A 16,353-nucleotide genomic window follows, 5' to 3' on the forward strand; every position below is an offset into this window, starting at 1 on the left:
CCAAGGTGTAAACCTTTGGATACCTCTTGGATGAGGTTGGCCAGAGATAGCAATGTTTGAGCATTGCTTTAAAAAAAAAAAAAAAAGGGAATTACTGGTGCATTACCTTAACTAACACTTGAAGGGATGGGGAGAGTACGCCTTGGATGCAGTGACAAAGGCACATGGCTTGGGAAGATTTTCCATATTAACTGAAACAGAGGACAATAAATCATTTGACTAACACTAAACTTATATCTGATTTATATCGTGTTTCATTCATTCATTTACTGGTGATGTGACCTACGTGAAAGAAAACATGCTGAGCAGCATGGTAGAACATACGAAGAGTGACGGAATGACATCTAAATGCGATTTCCAATCTGAGCTTGGGCATTTAGACTGACCTACACAGGCAAGTTATTTACCTTTTCTAGGTCTTGATTTCCTTATCTGAAAAATGGCTGTGTAGGCATGCAACGAACCAAGAGAAAATGCCTCGTCAATGCCTGGCACATATGCTAACAATGTTGGTTTCCTTCCCTTCCCTTCTTAGGCTCTAGGCGTGCAGGGAACTACAGGAAAGAATACCAATGGAACCATACACGAACATAGCGGTTCAGGAACCAACAGCATACTGTAAAGACTTAAAGTGAATAAGCTACCAGTGACTAGGACACTAGGTTGCCATACGGCCCTTAATACTTATAGCTCCTCCCCTTAAGAGGTGGGGCCTCTTTCTCTACCTCTGGCATCTGGGGTGACCTTGTGATTTTGCCTGAGAGTTTAGCCTGACCCACCGTAGGCCTTGCGGGCTGGTCTTGCACTGTTCTCCAGAGCTCACCACCACTATGAACCAGCCCAACCTGCTGGAGGCTGAGAGACCACATGGAGCAGAGATGAGTCAGCCCAGCTGAGGCCTCCTCAGGCCAGTCAGCAGCCCCAGGCAACCCAGTAGCTGATCACAGATGCACCAGAGAGTCCAGCCAAGAACCGAAGTACTGCCTGACAGAAATGCCTCCTAAATAAATGGTTGCTGTTTTGAGCCACTGAATCTGGGGGGAGGGAATAGTTTTGCTGTAACAGATAACGGATACAAATGTAAAAAGACATGAGGTTATGACATTTTTCAACCAAAACACAAAATCCTGGGAACACAGGTTCAAAACAATTTGGGAAAGATTAGTCACCGACTCCAGCAGAATGATGTGGTACACCAGTTGCTGTTGCCTTAGATTAATGAAAAATGCAAATTTCTCACCAGCGGGAATTACGGGTTTCATGTGCAAATGAATCTTTGTAACTGGAGGTACAGAGATTAATTTTCCCCAGGCAATACTCCTGTGAGCTTTCTATATTTTCGGAGTCCAGGAACTGTTGTTATGCATTGTACATGGCAACAGAGGAAAAAGATGGCAAGAGAAGAAAAGCTGGGGAAAATTAGACATCGAAAATAAAATAAAAGGAATTCGGAACAATGTAGTGAGTTTCACACTGCCGACAGCACAAAGGAAGCCTGGCTAGCTCGTCTCGTTCCTGTGCTAGTTGTCTATTGCAGAGAAAGCACCCTGGCCTTCCTCTAACCTTTTATTTTCTTCTTTACCAACTGGAGCACCCCATGAAAGCGATTAAATACAATTTTAAAATTGTGTCATATTGGTTTCTCTTTGTGGAACAGACAACTAAGTGTTGCCTTTGAAGGAAATAATTTGAGATATACGAATGAAAAATCACCATGCAGCTTAAAAATGCTTCTCTTAAATATGGGCTAAATTCTGTGATTTGTGTAATGGCTAACTTGGTGCTTATTTTGTGCGAATTTCAGAGGTCACCCACGGGTTATTTCTGAAAAGTGTGAAGTCTGCCAAGTGAGGAGGATGCCTTTTGTGCCCCCCCAGGTGCCAGGTAGTACTGTAAGGGGTGGGGTGAGGCAGCAAGCTTTACAAGCAGCTGATAAGTTCTCTGACTGGGACTCATCATGTCTACTCATTTGGTCCCTTTGGTGCCCAGGAAAATGCTAACCCTGAGCAGCGGCCCCCCAAGCACCTGTTGACTTGACTTGAAATCTGCCAGTTAAAGGCATATCCAAATTCTGTGAATGTTCCACTGAGGAGCACACACGGACACCTCCTAGGATAGGCGGGGCACACTTGACCTGCTTCTTGGGAAACGAAGGGTGGAAGCTCACCGTGAGAAGGGAAGTCAAGGAGCGGGACTGCTGAGAGGGAAGAAGCCATGGGAAACACTTTGCATCACAGAAAGATGAGACCAGGGTCAGGACAGAAAATGAGTCCCTGGCATCCCTTAGCCAATCTACTTCCCCCACCCATCCCCCCAATCTTCCACCTTTTTAGTTTGAAATTGCCAGGATGAAAGGTTAAGGGAAAAGCCAGAATAGCAACTATGGAAATCTGGGTTTGGAAGAAAGTTTCTTTGGGGTTTTCCGGCTCAATCTTCTGAAGAGCCTAGAAACCCCTGAATGTCAGTCATCCAAGTTCGGTTTGCAGGTTTCCAGTGATAGACTCCACTCCATCAGTGTGAGGTCTCTAACTGCTAGCCTGTCACGTTATTGACGGAAAAACTGGTATTGCACACTTGGTTCTGATTCTGCCCTTTGAAGTGACCAAGAACATCTCTTCAGCCTCTCGAAGCTGCTGCTGATGCTTTGCACATTCTAAAAGAACGAATGCTGGAATAGATGTTAGAACACTGCGGTTTGGCTACTGACCAGCTAGTTCCCTGCTCCCTCATTTTCTTTTCTTTCTTTCTTTCTTTTTTTTTTTTTGTTGCACTAATCGAATGCTCAATATTTTGTTAATATCACTTTTTCCAAGGTTGCACTAAGAATGGAATCTAATAGTCTAGTTATATGTGGTCGAGGTTAAGGGTCAGGACATGACTGGTTGCGTGTGTGTGTGTGTGTGTGTGTTTGAGAAATAATACATAGGACACTGGACATGAAAGGTTTAGTCTAGGGGTCACAAACCCAAGTGACTTTAGAGGCAGGAAGGTAATGGAAACATGTAAAAGAGATGGGGAGCTGGTGGTTGGAATTCCTAGAAAGACAAGAGGGAGTGGTGGGTTCGGCAACCTGAAAGACATATCCAATTTAAAAACATTTATGGTAGCTGGCCACTAAGGGAGTTGTCAATGACCCTCCCTCCTTTTGTGTCATCCCCTTCTGTACTGCACCAGGGTTAGGCTATATGACCACTAGCATAAGGAAACGATGGTACATCACTTCTGAGGTTGGAAAAGACTGCAGCTTCTGTCTTGGGTACTCTCTCCTTCTCTTGAGCATCTATTCTATGTTGAATTATTAGCTTTGGGGGAGCCAGAGGACATTCAGGCTACCTATGGAGTGGCTGATGTGAGGAAATGAGGCCCACCAGCAAATGCTCGATTGAGCCTGGAAATAGATTCTCTCCCAGTTGAGCCTTAAGATGACTTTTATGGCCAACAAAACCTTGACTGCAACCCTATGAGAGAATGAGCCAGAGTCAGCCATCCAAGCTGCTGCTGGATTCCTGATTGTAGAAAGTGAGATTATGAGTCTCTTGCCACATTTGCGGCAAATTGTTATGTATCAGTAGATGAGTAATACAGCATTCCAATTCACTTTAAAGCACCGATGTACACACACACACACACACACACACTTTGATGTGCTGGTGAAACAGAATTTAGAACTCTGGTTTACAACCCCAGGTTTCTCAGTGAGACCTGGATCCGTGGACATCCAAAGAAATACGGTTTAAGGTTGTACTCGTAGGTCATTTGGCAGCTTAGTTTCTGCTGGAAGCAAGGAGTTGGGATTCATTCAAAGTCTATATCTTAAGCAGGAAGTTATTTTCCTCACCAATAGGAACCAAATATGATTTTCCCTAGCACTATAGGATGACAATAAACATTAGGGGCAGAACCTAGAGAAATCTGGACAGAAATTCTGCCCTATAACACAAAGAGTACTTGGATTAGAATAGAAAGCCAAGAGGAACTTCTGTCCATTCAAAATAGAAACACATTTCTTCAGTAATTAAAAACCAGAAACACGGGGTGCCTGGGTGGCTCAGTGGGTTAAGCCTCTGCCTTCAGCTCAGGTCATGATCTCAGGGTCTGGGATCAAGCCCTGCATCGGGCTCTCCGCTCAGCAGGTAGCCTGCTTCCTCCCGCTCCTGCCTGCCTGTCTGCCTACTTGTGATCCCTCTCACTCTGTCAAATAAATAAATAAAATCTTTAAAAAGCAAACAAACAAACAAACAAACCAGAAACAGGTGTTTCACGAAAAGTATTGGAAAAAGCAACTCTTACCAGAAATATGATAACTATAGGCATACTCGCTTTATTGCACTTTGCAGATATTGCTTTTTATTTATTTATTTTTTTAACTCATTGAGGGTTCAAGACTTCCATAGAGGAAGTAACTGCAGATGTGGTGGAAACAGCAAGAGAACTAGAACTAGAAGTGGAGCTCGAAGATGGGATGGAATCGCTGCAATCTGTTGATCAGACTTGATCAGAAGAGGACTTGCTTCTTATGGATGAGTAAAGAGAGTAGTTTCTTGAGAAGGAATCTCCAGGTGGAGATGCTGTGAAGACTGCTGAAATGATGACAAAGGATTTAGAGCATGGCATAAACATAGTGGATAAAAGCAGCATCCGCGTTTGAGAGGACTGGCTGCAATATTGAAAGAAAATTCTGCTGTGGACAAAACGCTACCAAACAGCTTCTCATGCTACAGAAAAATCATCTGTGAAAGAGTCAACTGATGTGGCAGACTTCACTGTCGTCTTATTTAAGTATTTGCCCCAGCCTCCCCCACCGTCAGTAGCCACCACCCTGATCAGTCAGCAGTCAACAACATGGAGCAAGATCTCCCACCAGCAAGATTATAATTTGCTGAAAGATCAGATGATGATTCATGTTTTATAAGCAATGAAATATTTTTTAGGGGCACCTGGGTGTCTCAGTGGGTTAAAGCCTCTGCCTTTGGCTCAGGTCATGATCCCAGGGTCCTGGGATTGAGCCCCGTATCCGGCTCTCTGCTCAGCTGGGAGCCTGCTTCCTCCTCTCTCTCTGCCTGCCTCTCTGCCTACTTGTGATCTCTGTCTGTCAAATAAATAAAAAAAAAAACTTAAAAAAAGAAATATTTTAAAATTAAGGTATGCATACTATTTTTTTTTAGACATAATACATTTGAACACTTAATAGACTGCAGTACAGTGTAAATATAACTTTCATATGCACTGGGAAACCAAAAATTTCCTTTGGCTCTCTTTATGGTGCTATTTGCTTTATGGGGGTGGTCTGGTACCCAACCTGCCATATCTCTGAGGTGTGCCTGGACTGAGTCACTTAGAATCTATGATCAGAGATTGAGAGGTCTCCCCCTGCCCTCCAACACCCCCCCCCCATAGTGATAGGAACATTGGAATAAAGATGCAGATCTTAGGGAGACAGGAACAGTATAGGACACTCCGGAGAGGACCAAAATGTGTCTCTGAATGAAGAATAATGGACCAAATGGATAATGAACCTGAACAACTAAAGGAAAAAGAAACCTATGGACCAGAATTGAGAAACTTTCTCCAGGTAATGGTTTTCATCAACTCCTTAGCGGAAAGGACCGAATGTGTGTTTCAGAATCCTACTGACTCCCCTTGGTAGACTTTTGCTTAGAAGGATGCTAACAGTGAAGTTGGGCATACAGGGAGCTATGTTCTGTCGTGAAAGAAACACCTCAGGTTTTGTTACAGGCAGAGCTCAGGGGAGTGGGCATGTTTCTCAGTCAAGGATACCCTGTCAGGAATGTGGACAAACAGGTTAAACTGAAGCCCTACCAGAAGCCCCCTTGACAAGAATTGTTTCTGTCAACACAAGGCAGAGTCATGATCAGGTAATTTCAGAAAGTGCCAGGAAGCATCATATTTTGTGGAAAATTATAATCAAAGCTTGGCTGAAGCTGGGCCATCAATATGGAAAATCAGAAAAAAATGCTAAGTGCCATGCAATGCTTGGCATTTTGTGGAGACACTGAAAATGTCAACTGGGGGGACTGAGAAAAACACGAGGGAAGAAGATGCCATTGGAAAATAAGTGTAAAAGAGGATTAGTAGATGATGAAAGGTCCATGTGCATGAATTAGTTGAATATGAAATCTTGATAGTGCATAATTTATACCGCTTGGAAAAAAAATATCCCATTGTCGGTACAGAAGTCTGTTAGTTCAGGGTGTTGTCCAAACCACTGTACTAAAATGCTTTTTTGTCAGTATTCTTTTTTTTTTTTTTAAGATTTTACTTATTTATTTGACAGACAGAGATCACAGTAGGCAGAGAGGCAGGCAGAGAGAGAGAGAGAGAGGAGGAAGCAGGCTCCCTGCTGAGCAGAGAGCCCATGCGGTACTCCATCCCAGGACCCCGAGATCATGACCCGAGCCGAAGGCAGAGGCTCAACCCACTGAGCCACCCAGGCGCCCCTTTTGTCAGTATTCTTGATGATCTTATGCTGATAATCTCCAGCAAGTTTTAGGAGACTGGTGGGTCTGGGACCTGGAAGACAGAGGTTAAAGGAGAGAGGAAGGGGGTGGATGGACTTACTAACTTTAAGGTAACTTCCGTCACCTCATGCTTTGTGTTTCTGCTCTTTTGCTATCTTTAGGCGAGACCCTATTAGTTATTATGAGCCTGAAAGGGAAGAAGGAGTCTCCAAGGAAGACACCTGAGGAGGTGGTGAGGAAGGCAACTGTTCCCTGTTTCCCTCGGTAGGGGTGGTGACCGGAAATGCACCAGCTGATTGTGTGTGGGGAGGGATTAAATGATCTAAATGGGAATTCATTTATTTTTCCCTAGATTTTCCTTTACCCATTTTGTCCTTCTTTTGAAATTTAAGGAGTTAGTCCAGTCTGTGCTCACTGTCTCATGGAAATTATGTGATAAAAGAAAGGACAAAAAAGAAAAAAAAGATTTCTAAATCTGGCTCATATGTTTAAAAAGCATAGACACTTAGAAGAACAGAAATGACATGTAGACAGAATGTTTGGGAGGAAACATGCTTAAGGGCATTCTTTCTCTTCACCATCACAAAGTAGAAAAGTTCGTTTGGCTGTATCCAACACTGCTCGATGTTGCTTTCCTAACAGCCGATTCCCGAACATAAATCCTAAAATTTATCCAGTTATGATCTCCGTCTCCCTGCTTGAGGGGCTTCAGGGGAGTCTGGCCTCTGACTGCCAATGCTCATTCTCCTTGCCAAGGTTCACTTCAGGCACGAGACCCCCTTCTACAAACGAAGATGCAAATGGACAGTTTTCCTCACTTTAGCAAGAGATGGCAACACAAGATGGTTCCCTTTCTGCCTCTCAAAGTGTTGTGCCTCATAAGATGGTTGGAGCTGCTGCAGCCATCTCACTCCCAGCCAGAGGAGGAGATGGGCACACAGATGGGCAGAGTCAAAAGGTGATCCAAGAGAAGCATGGAGAAGTCAAGTCAGGATCCCAATGTTTCATGGCCAGGAGCTGTCCTACCTCTGAATCTCTTTTTAGGTGGTAAGATACACTTATTCTTGAAGGTATCTGAATCTGCTTCTTTTGTGTCCTGCAGCCAAATGCATCCTAACTGGTACACAGGATGAGGGAAGAAAGGAACGTGGAGGGGTGCCTGGGTGGCTCAGTGGGTTAAAGCCTCTGCCTTAGGCTCAGGTCATGATCCCAGGGTCCTGGGATCGAGCCCCGCATCGGGCTCTCTGTTCAGCGGGAAGCCTGCTTCTCCCTCTCTCTCTCTGCCTGCCTCTCTGCCTACTTGTGATTTCTGTCTGTCAGATAAATGAATAAAATCTTTAAAAAAAAAAAAAAGGAACGTGGAAGAGAAGTGAAGAGAGAAGAGGTATCAGCAGTGTCTGGAACAAGGGACTTGGTCACCAGGGAGACCCCCCGCTCCGACCACTGCAAATTATTCCATATCTTCAGCCCATCCAGCCTCTGCTTGGTTGAACCCCATATACTTCCTGCACCCAGGGTCATGCCAGTCTTTCTCGTAAATACCTGGGGAGGATGCGCCTCCCACAGCAACCAGCATGAACCCTCAGGATTGTTCAGCAGAATCGGTATGTTCCCCTGAAGCAGAAGCAATGTCGAACAGGTTGAAAACCCGCAGGTATGTGGGACACGTCTGTCAAGATTATTGTACTCTTTGAGTGCGGTTCTGAAAGGCATTCCCAAGGACAGGAGGGTCCAGCAAGTGTAGCCCTCCTCGACTGCAAACTGGTCACCAGAAATCTGGACTTTCCCGTCTCTACTGTAGTTTCACTCTTGTGGATTTTGGCTGCTTGGTATTCCTTTAACTTGAAGTCTGTCTGTTGTCCATCTCCTGACACACCCTTTTGCATCTTGAAACCGACCTCACATGACCTCACCATTTGCCTTCCTCCCAGGGTAAACAGACACAGATCAGCATGTCTATTATCCCAAGGCTCTGCCCAGATACTGACCAAAACAGAGAGGATCATCTAAAGGCCATTTCCTCAATTTGCCTCATCTTCCACCTCTGGTAGTCTTTGAAGATGATATAGTTCAGAGGTTTGGCAGTGGGGTTGGGAGAAAGACGGGATGGGATAGTGGCAATGTCAAATGGTTTCTATAGGAAGGAGATTGACCAACTGAAAATGGAAGAGTGAAAGTGGGTGGGAGGTGGGTGGCAGGGAAAAAGAGGAAATGAAAGAAAGATATGCCATTAGGGAGCATTTCAATGAATGTGTCTGAAGGCAATGCTGTGAAATTAGGTTGAGTGGGTGTATATTGTGGTTTTCTTGTATCTGTTAGTCTTAGGTAAGTTACTCAGCTTAAGGTCTCAGTTTTCTCATCCATAAAATGGGGATAATAATGAAACTATTTCATAGGGGTACTGGAAAAATTGAATGAAATGAGAGAACTAAAGCACTGGAACATTGCCTGCCACAGAGAAGGATCCAGTAGATGTTACTTTTATCATTATTATTGTATATGTTGAGAGAAAAATATCATTTCTATCCTATCTAATTTTTTAAAAATTTATTTTAAAAATAAAAATTGCAGGGCACCTGGGTGGCTCAGTGGGTTAACTGTCTATATTTGGCTCAGGTCATGATCCTGGGATCCTAGGGTCAAGCCCCACATAGAGATCCCTGCTGGGGTGGGGGGGCCTGCTTTTCTCTCTGCCCCTCCCCCAACTCGATCTCACTCTCTCTCTTTCAAATAAATAAATAAAATCTTAAAAAAAAAACTGGGTATGTTTGAAGTGTACAACATGATGACCTGATAGACATACACAGTGAAATGAAATTGTGGTATAATTATATAAAAGAATATTATTCATCCTTAAAAAAGAACAACATCCCATTTGCAACAAAATGGATAAACCTGGAGGACATTATGCTAAGTGAAATAAGCCAGACACAGAAAGAAAAAAACCTGCCTGATTGCACTTGTATGTGGAATCTAAAAAAAGTCATATCCTATCTACTTTAAAAAATTTTATGAAGAGGCTTATTTACTATTGGTTGACCAATGGAAAATTTCTCTCTCTTATTACTGGATTTATAAACTAAAATACTATTCATACCATTCTGTTCAAAAGAAATTTGTTATGGCAATACCACACCAGTCCCTTACCGTTCACTTTCTTCCTTTTGCCATCTGTTAATTTCTGGCTTCAACATCTGCCTATTACTTTCTACTTCTCTGTGTACACGAATGTAGACTATTGGAAGATAGTTATGCCCCTTTTAAGTGTCATATGTAAATTACACAAACAATTATAGTCAAGAAAGTCCAACATGCAATGTTTAATAGCTTTTGTAACAGTTATTAAATTATAAAAATAATGCCATCTGTAGTAAAGGGTATCAGATTTGGCAGGAATTATTAAAGCTTATGGATTAACCCTAAATTTCCTTTGTTTTTCTATGATCATGTCTTTTATTTTCTGAATGTAACTTAGTTATTAACTCAATATGTTTTCTGGATGTAACTTCGTTATTAAACTCAAAGGCCAATTAGTCTTTTCATTATTCTTTTTGTTATTCATCCACTCTCTTTGAGCTGTTCATGGGCAATGAAATGCCTAAAAAGGGGGACCTGGATGGCTCAGTGGGTTAAAGCCTCTGTCTTCGGCTCAGGTCATGATCCCGGACTCCTGGGATCGAACCCCGCATTGGGCTCTCCGCTCAGCGGGGAGCCAGCTTCCCTCTCTCTCTCTCTGCCTGCCTCTCTGCCTACTTGTGATCTCTGTCATCAAATAAATAAATAAAATCTTTTTTTTTTTAAAGATTTTATTTATTTATTTGACAGAGATCACAAGTAGACGGAGAGGCAGGCAGAGAGAGAGAGAGAGAGGGGGAAGCAGGCTTCTTGCTGAGCAGAGAGCCCGATGTGGGACTCGATCCCAGGACCCTGAGATCATGACCCGAGCCGAAGGCAGCGGCTTAACCCACTGAGCCACCCAGGCGCCCCAATAAACAAAATCTTAAAAAAAAAAAAAAAGAAATGCCTAAAATATCTACAGGAAGGAGAGAAGTAGAAGAAAAGAGCCCCAGAAGTGAATGAGCAAATAGATCTGGAATAATTGGGAGCTGACTGTGGTGTTATGTATTATTTTCTATGGGTAGTAAGTGGTTTGTAGACATACTTAAAACCAGGAGGGGCAGTATAAAGAAAAAAGTATAATTGAAGTCTACATTTATTTGATAGCTACTTTACTTGTTTTTTTTCCCTCTAAAAAGAAACTTCCATTTTCCCAAGTCCTAGCATTGAGTTAACTCAGGGATAAAGATTCTGGACTATTGGATAAAATGAGGAGTCAGGAGTCATGATCTCCTGCAGGTGGGCAGCCGACAAAGCTACCTTGGCAGAACAGCAATCAGGCCTCCTGTCACTTGGGGGAACTCAGAACCAATTGAGATGGGCATCAACCAGGGAAAAGCAATTCCTTTCTAACCAAACAGAACTGCACTTGTATGAAATGATGTAGAAAATGGATGGCAGGAGACCTTTCTGATTTGTTACTTGTTAAAGAATAGGACTTCTCTTTCTATCCGTCTGACCTCTGAGACATCTTTGCAGTAACTGAAATACTGTGATGGATAGCGCCGACATTAGCAGTCTTTGAAAAGTGCTTTCCCTCTGGCCGAATATACAAGTAGAATTCACTTTCCATATTCAGAATTCAGATCCTATTGATTTTTTATTTAGATGTGCTCAGCCAACCTTAAGGACCTCACAGTACAAAGTCGAGTATTTTTTGAAGCCCCTATTGGAAGAGTATGGACCCACCGTGGGTCATGTATGCATTTCTAGCACAGTGTGAATCCAGGGTTAGATTTGAAGATAAGGGCACAACACCCCGGCTTGCCCAGGGATGCTATGATGTGTGTGAGCAGGAGCTCTGTTACAGGCTGAATTATGTCCCACCAAAATTCCTATGTTGAAGTCCTAAACCCTAGTACCTTGGAATGTAACTCTGTTTGGAGATAGGGTCTTTAAGGACACAATTAAGTTAAAATGAGCTGATTAGGGTGTGCTATAATCCAATATCACTGTTGTCCTTATAAGAAAAAGAAATCTGGGGCACCTGGGTGGCTTAGTAAGTTAAGCATCTGCCTTTGGCTCAGGGCATGATCCCAGGGTCCTGGGATCAAGTCCTGTATCTGGCTCCCCGCTCAGCAGGGAGTCTGTTTTTCTCTCCCTTTGCTTCTTCCCAGGCTTGTGCACACACTCTCTCTCTCTCTTTCTCTCAAATAGATAAATTAAACCTTTTAAAAAAAGAAGATGCAATCTGGACACAGCTGTGCATGGAGGGAAGATGAAGTGAAGACACAGGGAGAAGGTAGCCATTAAATGCCAAGGAGATTCTCGGACTTCTAGCCTCCAGAACCGTGAGAAAATAAATTTCTGTTGTTTATGCTACCCTAGCTGTGCTACTTTGTTATGGCAACCCTAGAGCCTAATACAGCTCTATTTGCGGTATGTTCAACTTCATTAGACAATCCATGTCTACACTCAACAGAGGCTAAGCACTAAGACAGGGCAGTCCTTCTACCTCTTGGCAGAGGGGAGTGTGTGGGAGGAATCACCCTAAGGAGAGGGGTGTTAGACCAAGGGTCCCTAGAATCGGGGAAGGGGAGGGTATTGGGTGAAAAGAAGGTCCAAGTTTTTAATAGAAAATCATCCTTTGTTTTCTTTTGCAAAAGCTTTACATGTTCATTGTAGAAATAATAGGAAATACAGACAAAATGAAGAAAGAAAGTATAACTATGACCTCATCACTTGGAGGTAATTGTTCATATATTGCTATAAATATTTCCAGACTTTTTCCTGTAAGTACATGAATTTACACACACACACACACACACACGCACACACACACAGCAAAAGGGAACAATTTATTTTTTATGCTCACCTTTTCATGTCAATAATTTTTGATTTGTAGCACCATTTCTAATGTCTGATATTGTTTTATTATATTGATTATATCCTAGAAATGGAATCAGTGGGTGGGATGTGTCCAGGCTTAGGCTTTTGATATATGTTGCCAAATCGCCTTCCAGAAATGATGCATCCATTTATATTCAGAAAGTCTATTTTGAGTGCAACATAAAGCCCTGTAACGGGTAACTCTTGACTCAGCTGTTCATGGGCTTTCGGCCAAATTCCTGAGCAGGCGAGTGTGGAAACCAGAGGACACTGAAAATCGGTGCCTCCAGTGACTCCAGACACTCAAAGGCTTGAAGGGGAGTGTCTAGGGTTGGTGGAGGAAGCATTTCCTACCTTAGCAGAGTGACAGGTGGAGGGAAGCCTGGCAGCGTCAGCCTGTCCTGCCTCCGAGACAGGAGCTGCCCGCTCCACCAGGAATGTGGTGCTCAACAGCGAGGCGTCCACTTGGAGAGCACGGCATCCACGGAGTTGTGGAGAATGAAGAGGTGTGCAGAGGGGACTCGTGCTGCTCACTGGAGAGTGGGAGGGATAGCCCTGGGGATCTCTGAATGAGCTGGGAGGAACCCGTAGGCCGAGGTTCCAGGGAGCCTGAGATCACAGAGATTATAACCCCTGGTTGTTAATTTTATCCCTCAGGCTTTCAGAGCCTGGGAAAATACAGGTTACACCAGGGAACGAGAACAGGTTTTTTTTTGCAGTTTTTATGCATTCATGGAAGATGCTATTTGACCTTGGTTCTTCCCCCGTTTAAGAGATCCCAGAGGGGGGCCCCTGGGTGGCTCAGTGGGTTAAGCCTCTGCCTTCGGCTCAGGGCATGGTCTCAGGGTCCTGGAATCGAGCCCCACATAGGGCTCTCTGCTTAGCAGGAAGCCTGCTTCCCCCTCTCTCTGCCTGCCTCTCTGCCTACTTGTGATCTCTCTCTCTTTCTCAAATACATAAATAAAATCTTAAAAAAAAAAAGAGAGATCCCAAGGGGGCATACTTAAAAGGAAAACCAAGCTAATCTTATGTGAAAAAGAAACTGCTTTATAAACATGAAAATGATGTGGCACTCAATAAAATGTGTTAGCAAGTACACTTCTGAAACATTGTATGGCGAATAAAGTAGGTTGGCTGCTCTTGGGAGAAGAACTTGAATTCTACTTAGCATTAGGTAAGAACTTTCAACAGGAATCTCGCTAAGGAAGATAAGCGGTGGTCTCTGATTTAGGGGTGGAGAGAGGATAGAGAAGGGAACAGCATCTTCACTGTTGTCCAGAAAGTTATTGTGACCCTTCTGACTGTGTTTCAAGTCATTCACAGACCACCTGGTCATCTCTGGCCACAGATCTTGGCTGGTCAGACATAACCTATATGTGAGAAGGACAGTCACGTTGAACTTGATAGGGACTTTGTCTGAGAAATAACAGCGTGTTGTAGATAAGAGTGAGGAAGTAACCACATTTTGTTTGACTTCTTTGAAATGTAGGTTTAGCTGCCAAAGTTGCTCCCAAAAGTAAACTTATGTTCTGTACATTTGCCCAAGGCACTGAATAAATTTCCAATAAAACCAACAAACAATTCCTTCCTTGGGGTTGTTTTCTTCTATCTTCAACTGGTACCATGGAGAATTAATTACTTCATAATCTTGCTCACGATAGCCTATCCAATTAAACACAGTTATGGAAAAACAGGGCTTACCGTCTATCACCGGTTTGGGCTGAGAACTTTTGAGGCGCAGCGAGGGCCGGAAGCGGGTTCGGTCGTTGAAGCTCCAGCTCTTCTGCACTTTGGTGGGGCTGCCCTCGGCGGTGATGTCGGTGCTCGGGGACCTCCTGTCACCTACGGACGCTTGTCTGCTCTTAATACTCTGGCCCCTTGGGCTAGCCATGCGTACTCGCTCCTTAAAACTTAGCTTCTGACTGTGGACAACAGAGGCATGATTATTCCATTTCAAGCAATTTCTTCCACTCCACTTGGGTAAATACTTTGATGAGACCGTATACTATATTTCAATAGACAACATGTTTTCAGCGAGTAGGAGCATAGCAATATAGTCTTCCCTTATTGAAAACCGGAGCTTTATTTAATCTGTTTGCATTCATTTGAACTTAATCTCACTGTCTAGGTGGCACACCCTTTCCTGGATTCATCACAGAAAGAATCAACATCGGGTACGGTAGTTTGGACACAATTACACTGGACATAACCAAGAACTGGTTCGGTGTTTGCTTTAGAAACAGATTTTTAGCTTTGACCTTGACTTTGGATATTTAAGGAAAGTAATTTTTTATTTGGGAGCATATCTCTTTGTAATTTCTAAGCATTTCTACAGGGATGACAGTTACGTATACACATATATCTATATTCTGCATGCATTTCATATTCCAGGCAAGATTATGATATCCATAAATTCATGCAATCTCCTAGCGGTTGGTAGTACTGCATACATAAGAGCAAACATACAACATTTAACACCCGTTTCTTTTATGCTTGCATTCATTCTTGTGAGACAAAAACCACACAATGTAGAACAGCCCCAACATATAATGAATGTGATGACTGATTAACGGAATGAGATGTTATGTTCACTAACACAATTTCCTGCTATTAAACAGGTTATTGATTTGCTGTGGCAGCTACCGGTGAATTATATTTGTTCCGACATTCAGTTCTCAGATGCCAGCGAGAACTGAAATGCCGTGGGTTGATAAAGGAAGCATTAACAACAACAACAAAACCCAAAGTGCATCTCCACGATTTCCTCCTCAAAAGATGCTGTGTGAGGTGGTGGGAAGGGCAGGTTGGAATCAAAGAGGCTTGGAGTTTGCAGTCCTCATCTCTAACATAAGGATGAAAATAGCAACACAGCTAAGGGATTTTTGTGGGAACCAAGTGGACTGTAAGAGGTGCTGTGTCCCCATTTTGTTTGTGTTCTTTTTGTGTTTCATTTATAAAGCACTGTGTTGTTCATCAGAGAACGACACTGGTCCCTAGTGAGAGGCCCAGGCCACTTTGGGGTCTGAGGAAATGAAGGGTGAAGGGTCTAGGGTCTGAAGGCAGTACTTGGAGCAGCTGCTCTGAGAGGCCGAGACCCGCATTCGTGCTGCAGCCTTCGTGGGGCATGAAGGAGGCAGTGTTCTCATGGACTCGGGTTATCTGAGACGAAGTGGAGCCCTGGTTTTTTCCACTTACCGCAACGTCCACTGTCCCCAGCTGCAGCATGCCAACAGCAAATGTGTTTAGTGGTTATGTGTTTTGTAGCTAACAAGAAACAGTAACATTTATTTTTCCATGCCTAGTTGCTTAACAAATGATATTCTAAAAAGATACCACATTTTATGTGTTTACATGAAAACAAATTAAATAATGAACTGTGGTGATCAGAAAGTCCTGGTAACAATAAACAAGTCGACCATGCCACGGACAGCTCCCCTCGGAAATGCAGATGTAGCTAAGCCCAGCACGACTAGCTGAAGGCACATGCAGAGAACAGGCTGGGCAGTTTTGTGATGGGGTCGGGTGAGTTAAAGAGTTCTTTAAAACAATCCCGTCAGTCAAAGGCTTTCTCTGCACCAGACGAATGCATGATTAAATGGTGGATCACATCAAACAACAGCAACAATAACATATTAAACTGCATTTTTTTATGCCAAGGCTGGGTTCTCCATGTCATCCCAAACCTTCAAATCATTTAAACAAATCCTCAAAGACATAAAAGGGATAGGGCCCAAAATGTCTACTCTTCTCAACCTTTTTATTTTATTTTTTTTTAAATAGTAAAAATTTCATATCTCTCTTCAGTTTCAGCACATCTGTTCCATCATTTAAATTTATGATGATCGGAATCAGGAACATATGCTCAACTCTGCACCTTTATTTAGATTAACGAAAGGCTGAAGTTTACATAGCCATCACTACAAATGTT

At 43.1% G+C, this 16,353-nt stretch overlaps 1 protein-coding gene across 8 annotated transcripts in view; it reads right to left on the reverse strand.

The window, feature by feature from the left end:
* KCNQ5 (potassium voltage-gated channel subfamily Q member 5) overlaps positions 1–16,353 on the reverse strand; it is a 535,207-nt gene that overhangs the window by 46,654 nt on the left and 472,200 nt on the right. For all 8 annotated transcript variants that reach the window (XM_047732060.1, XM_047732062.1, XM_047732061.1 and 5 more), the window contains one exon: positions 14,127–14,347. In XM_047732060.1, the coding sequence (XP_047588016.1) occupies positions 14,127–14,347 (221 nt within the window). The remainder of the gene's footprint in view (positions 1–14,126; positions 14,348–16,353) is intronic.

The sequence above is a fragment of the Lutra lutra genome, chromosome 6, assembly GCF_902655055.1.
Source record: "Lutra lutra chromosome 6, mLutLut1.2, whole genome shotgun sequence".
Lineage (NCBI taxonomy): Eukaryota > Metazoa > Chordata > Mammalia > Carnivora > Mustelidae > Lutra > Lutra lutra.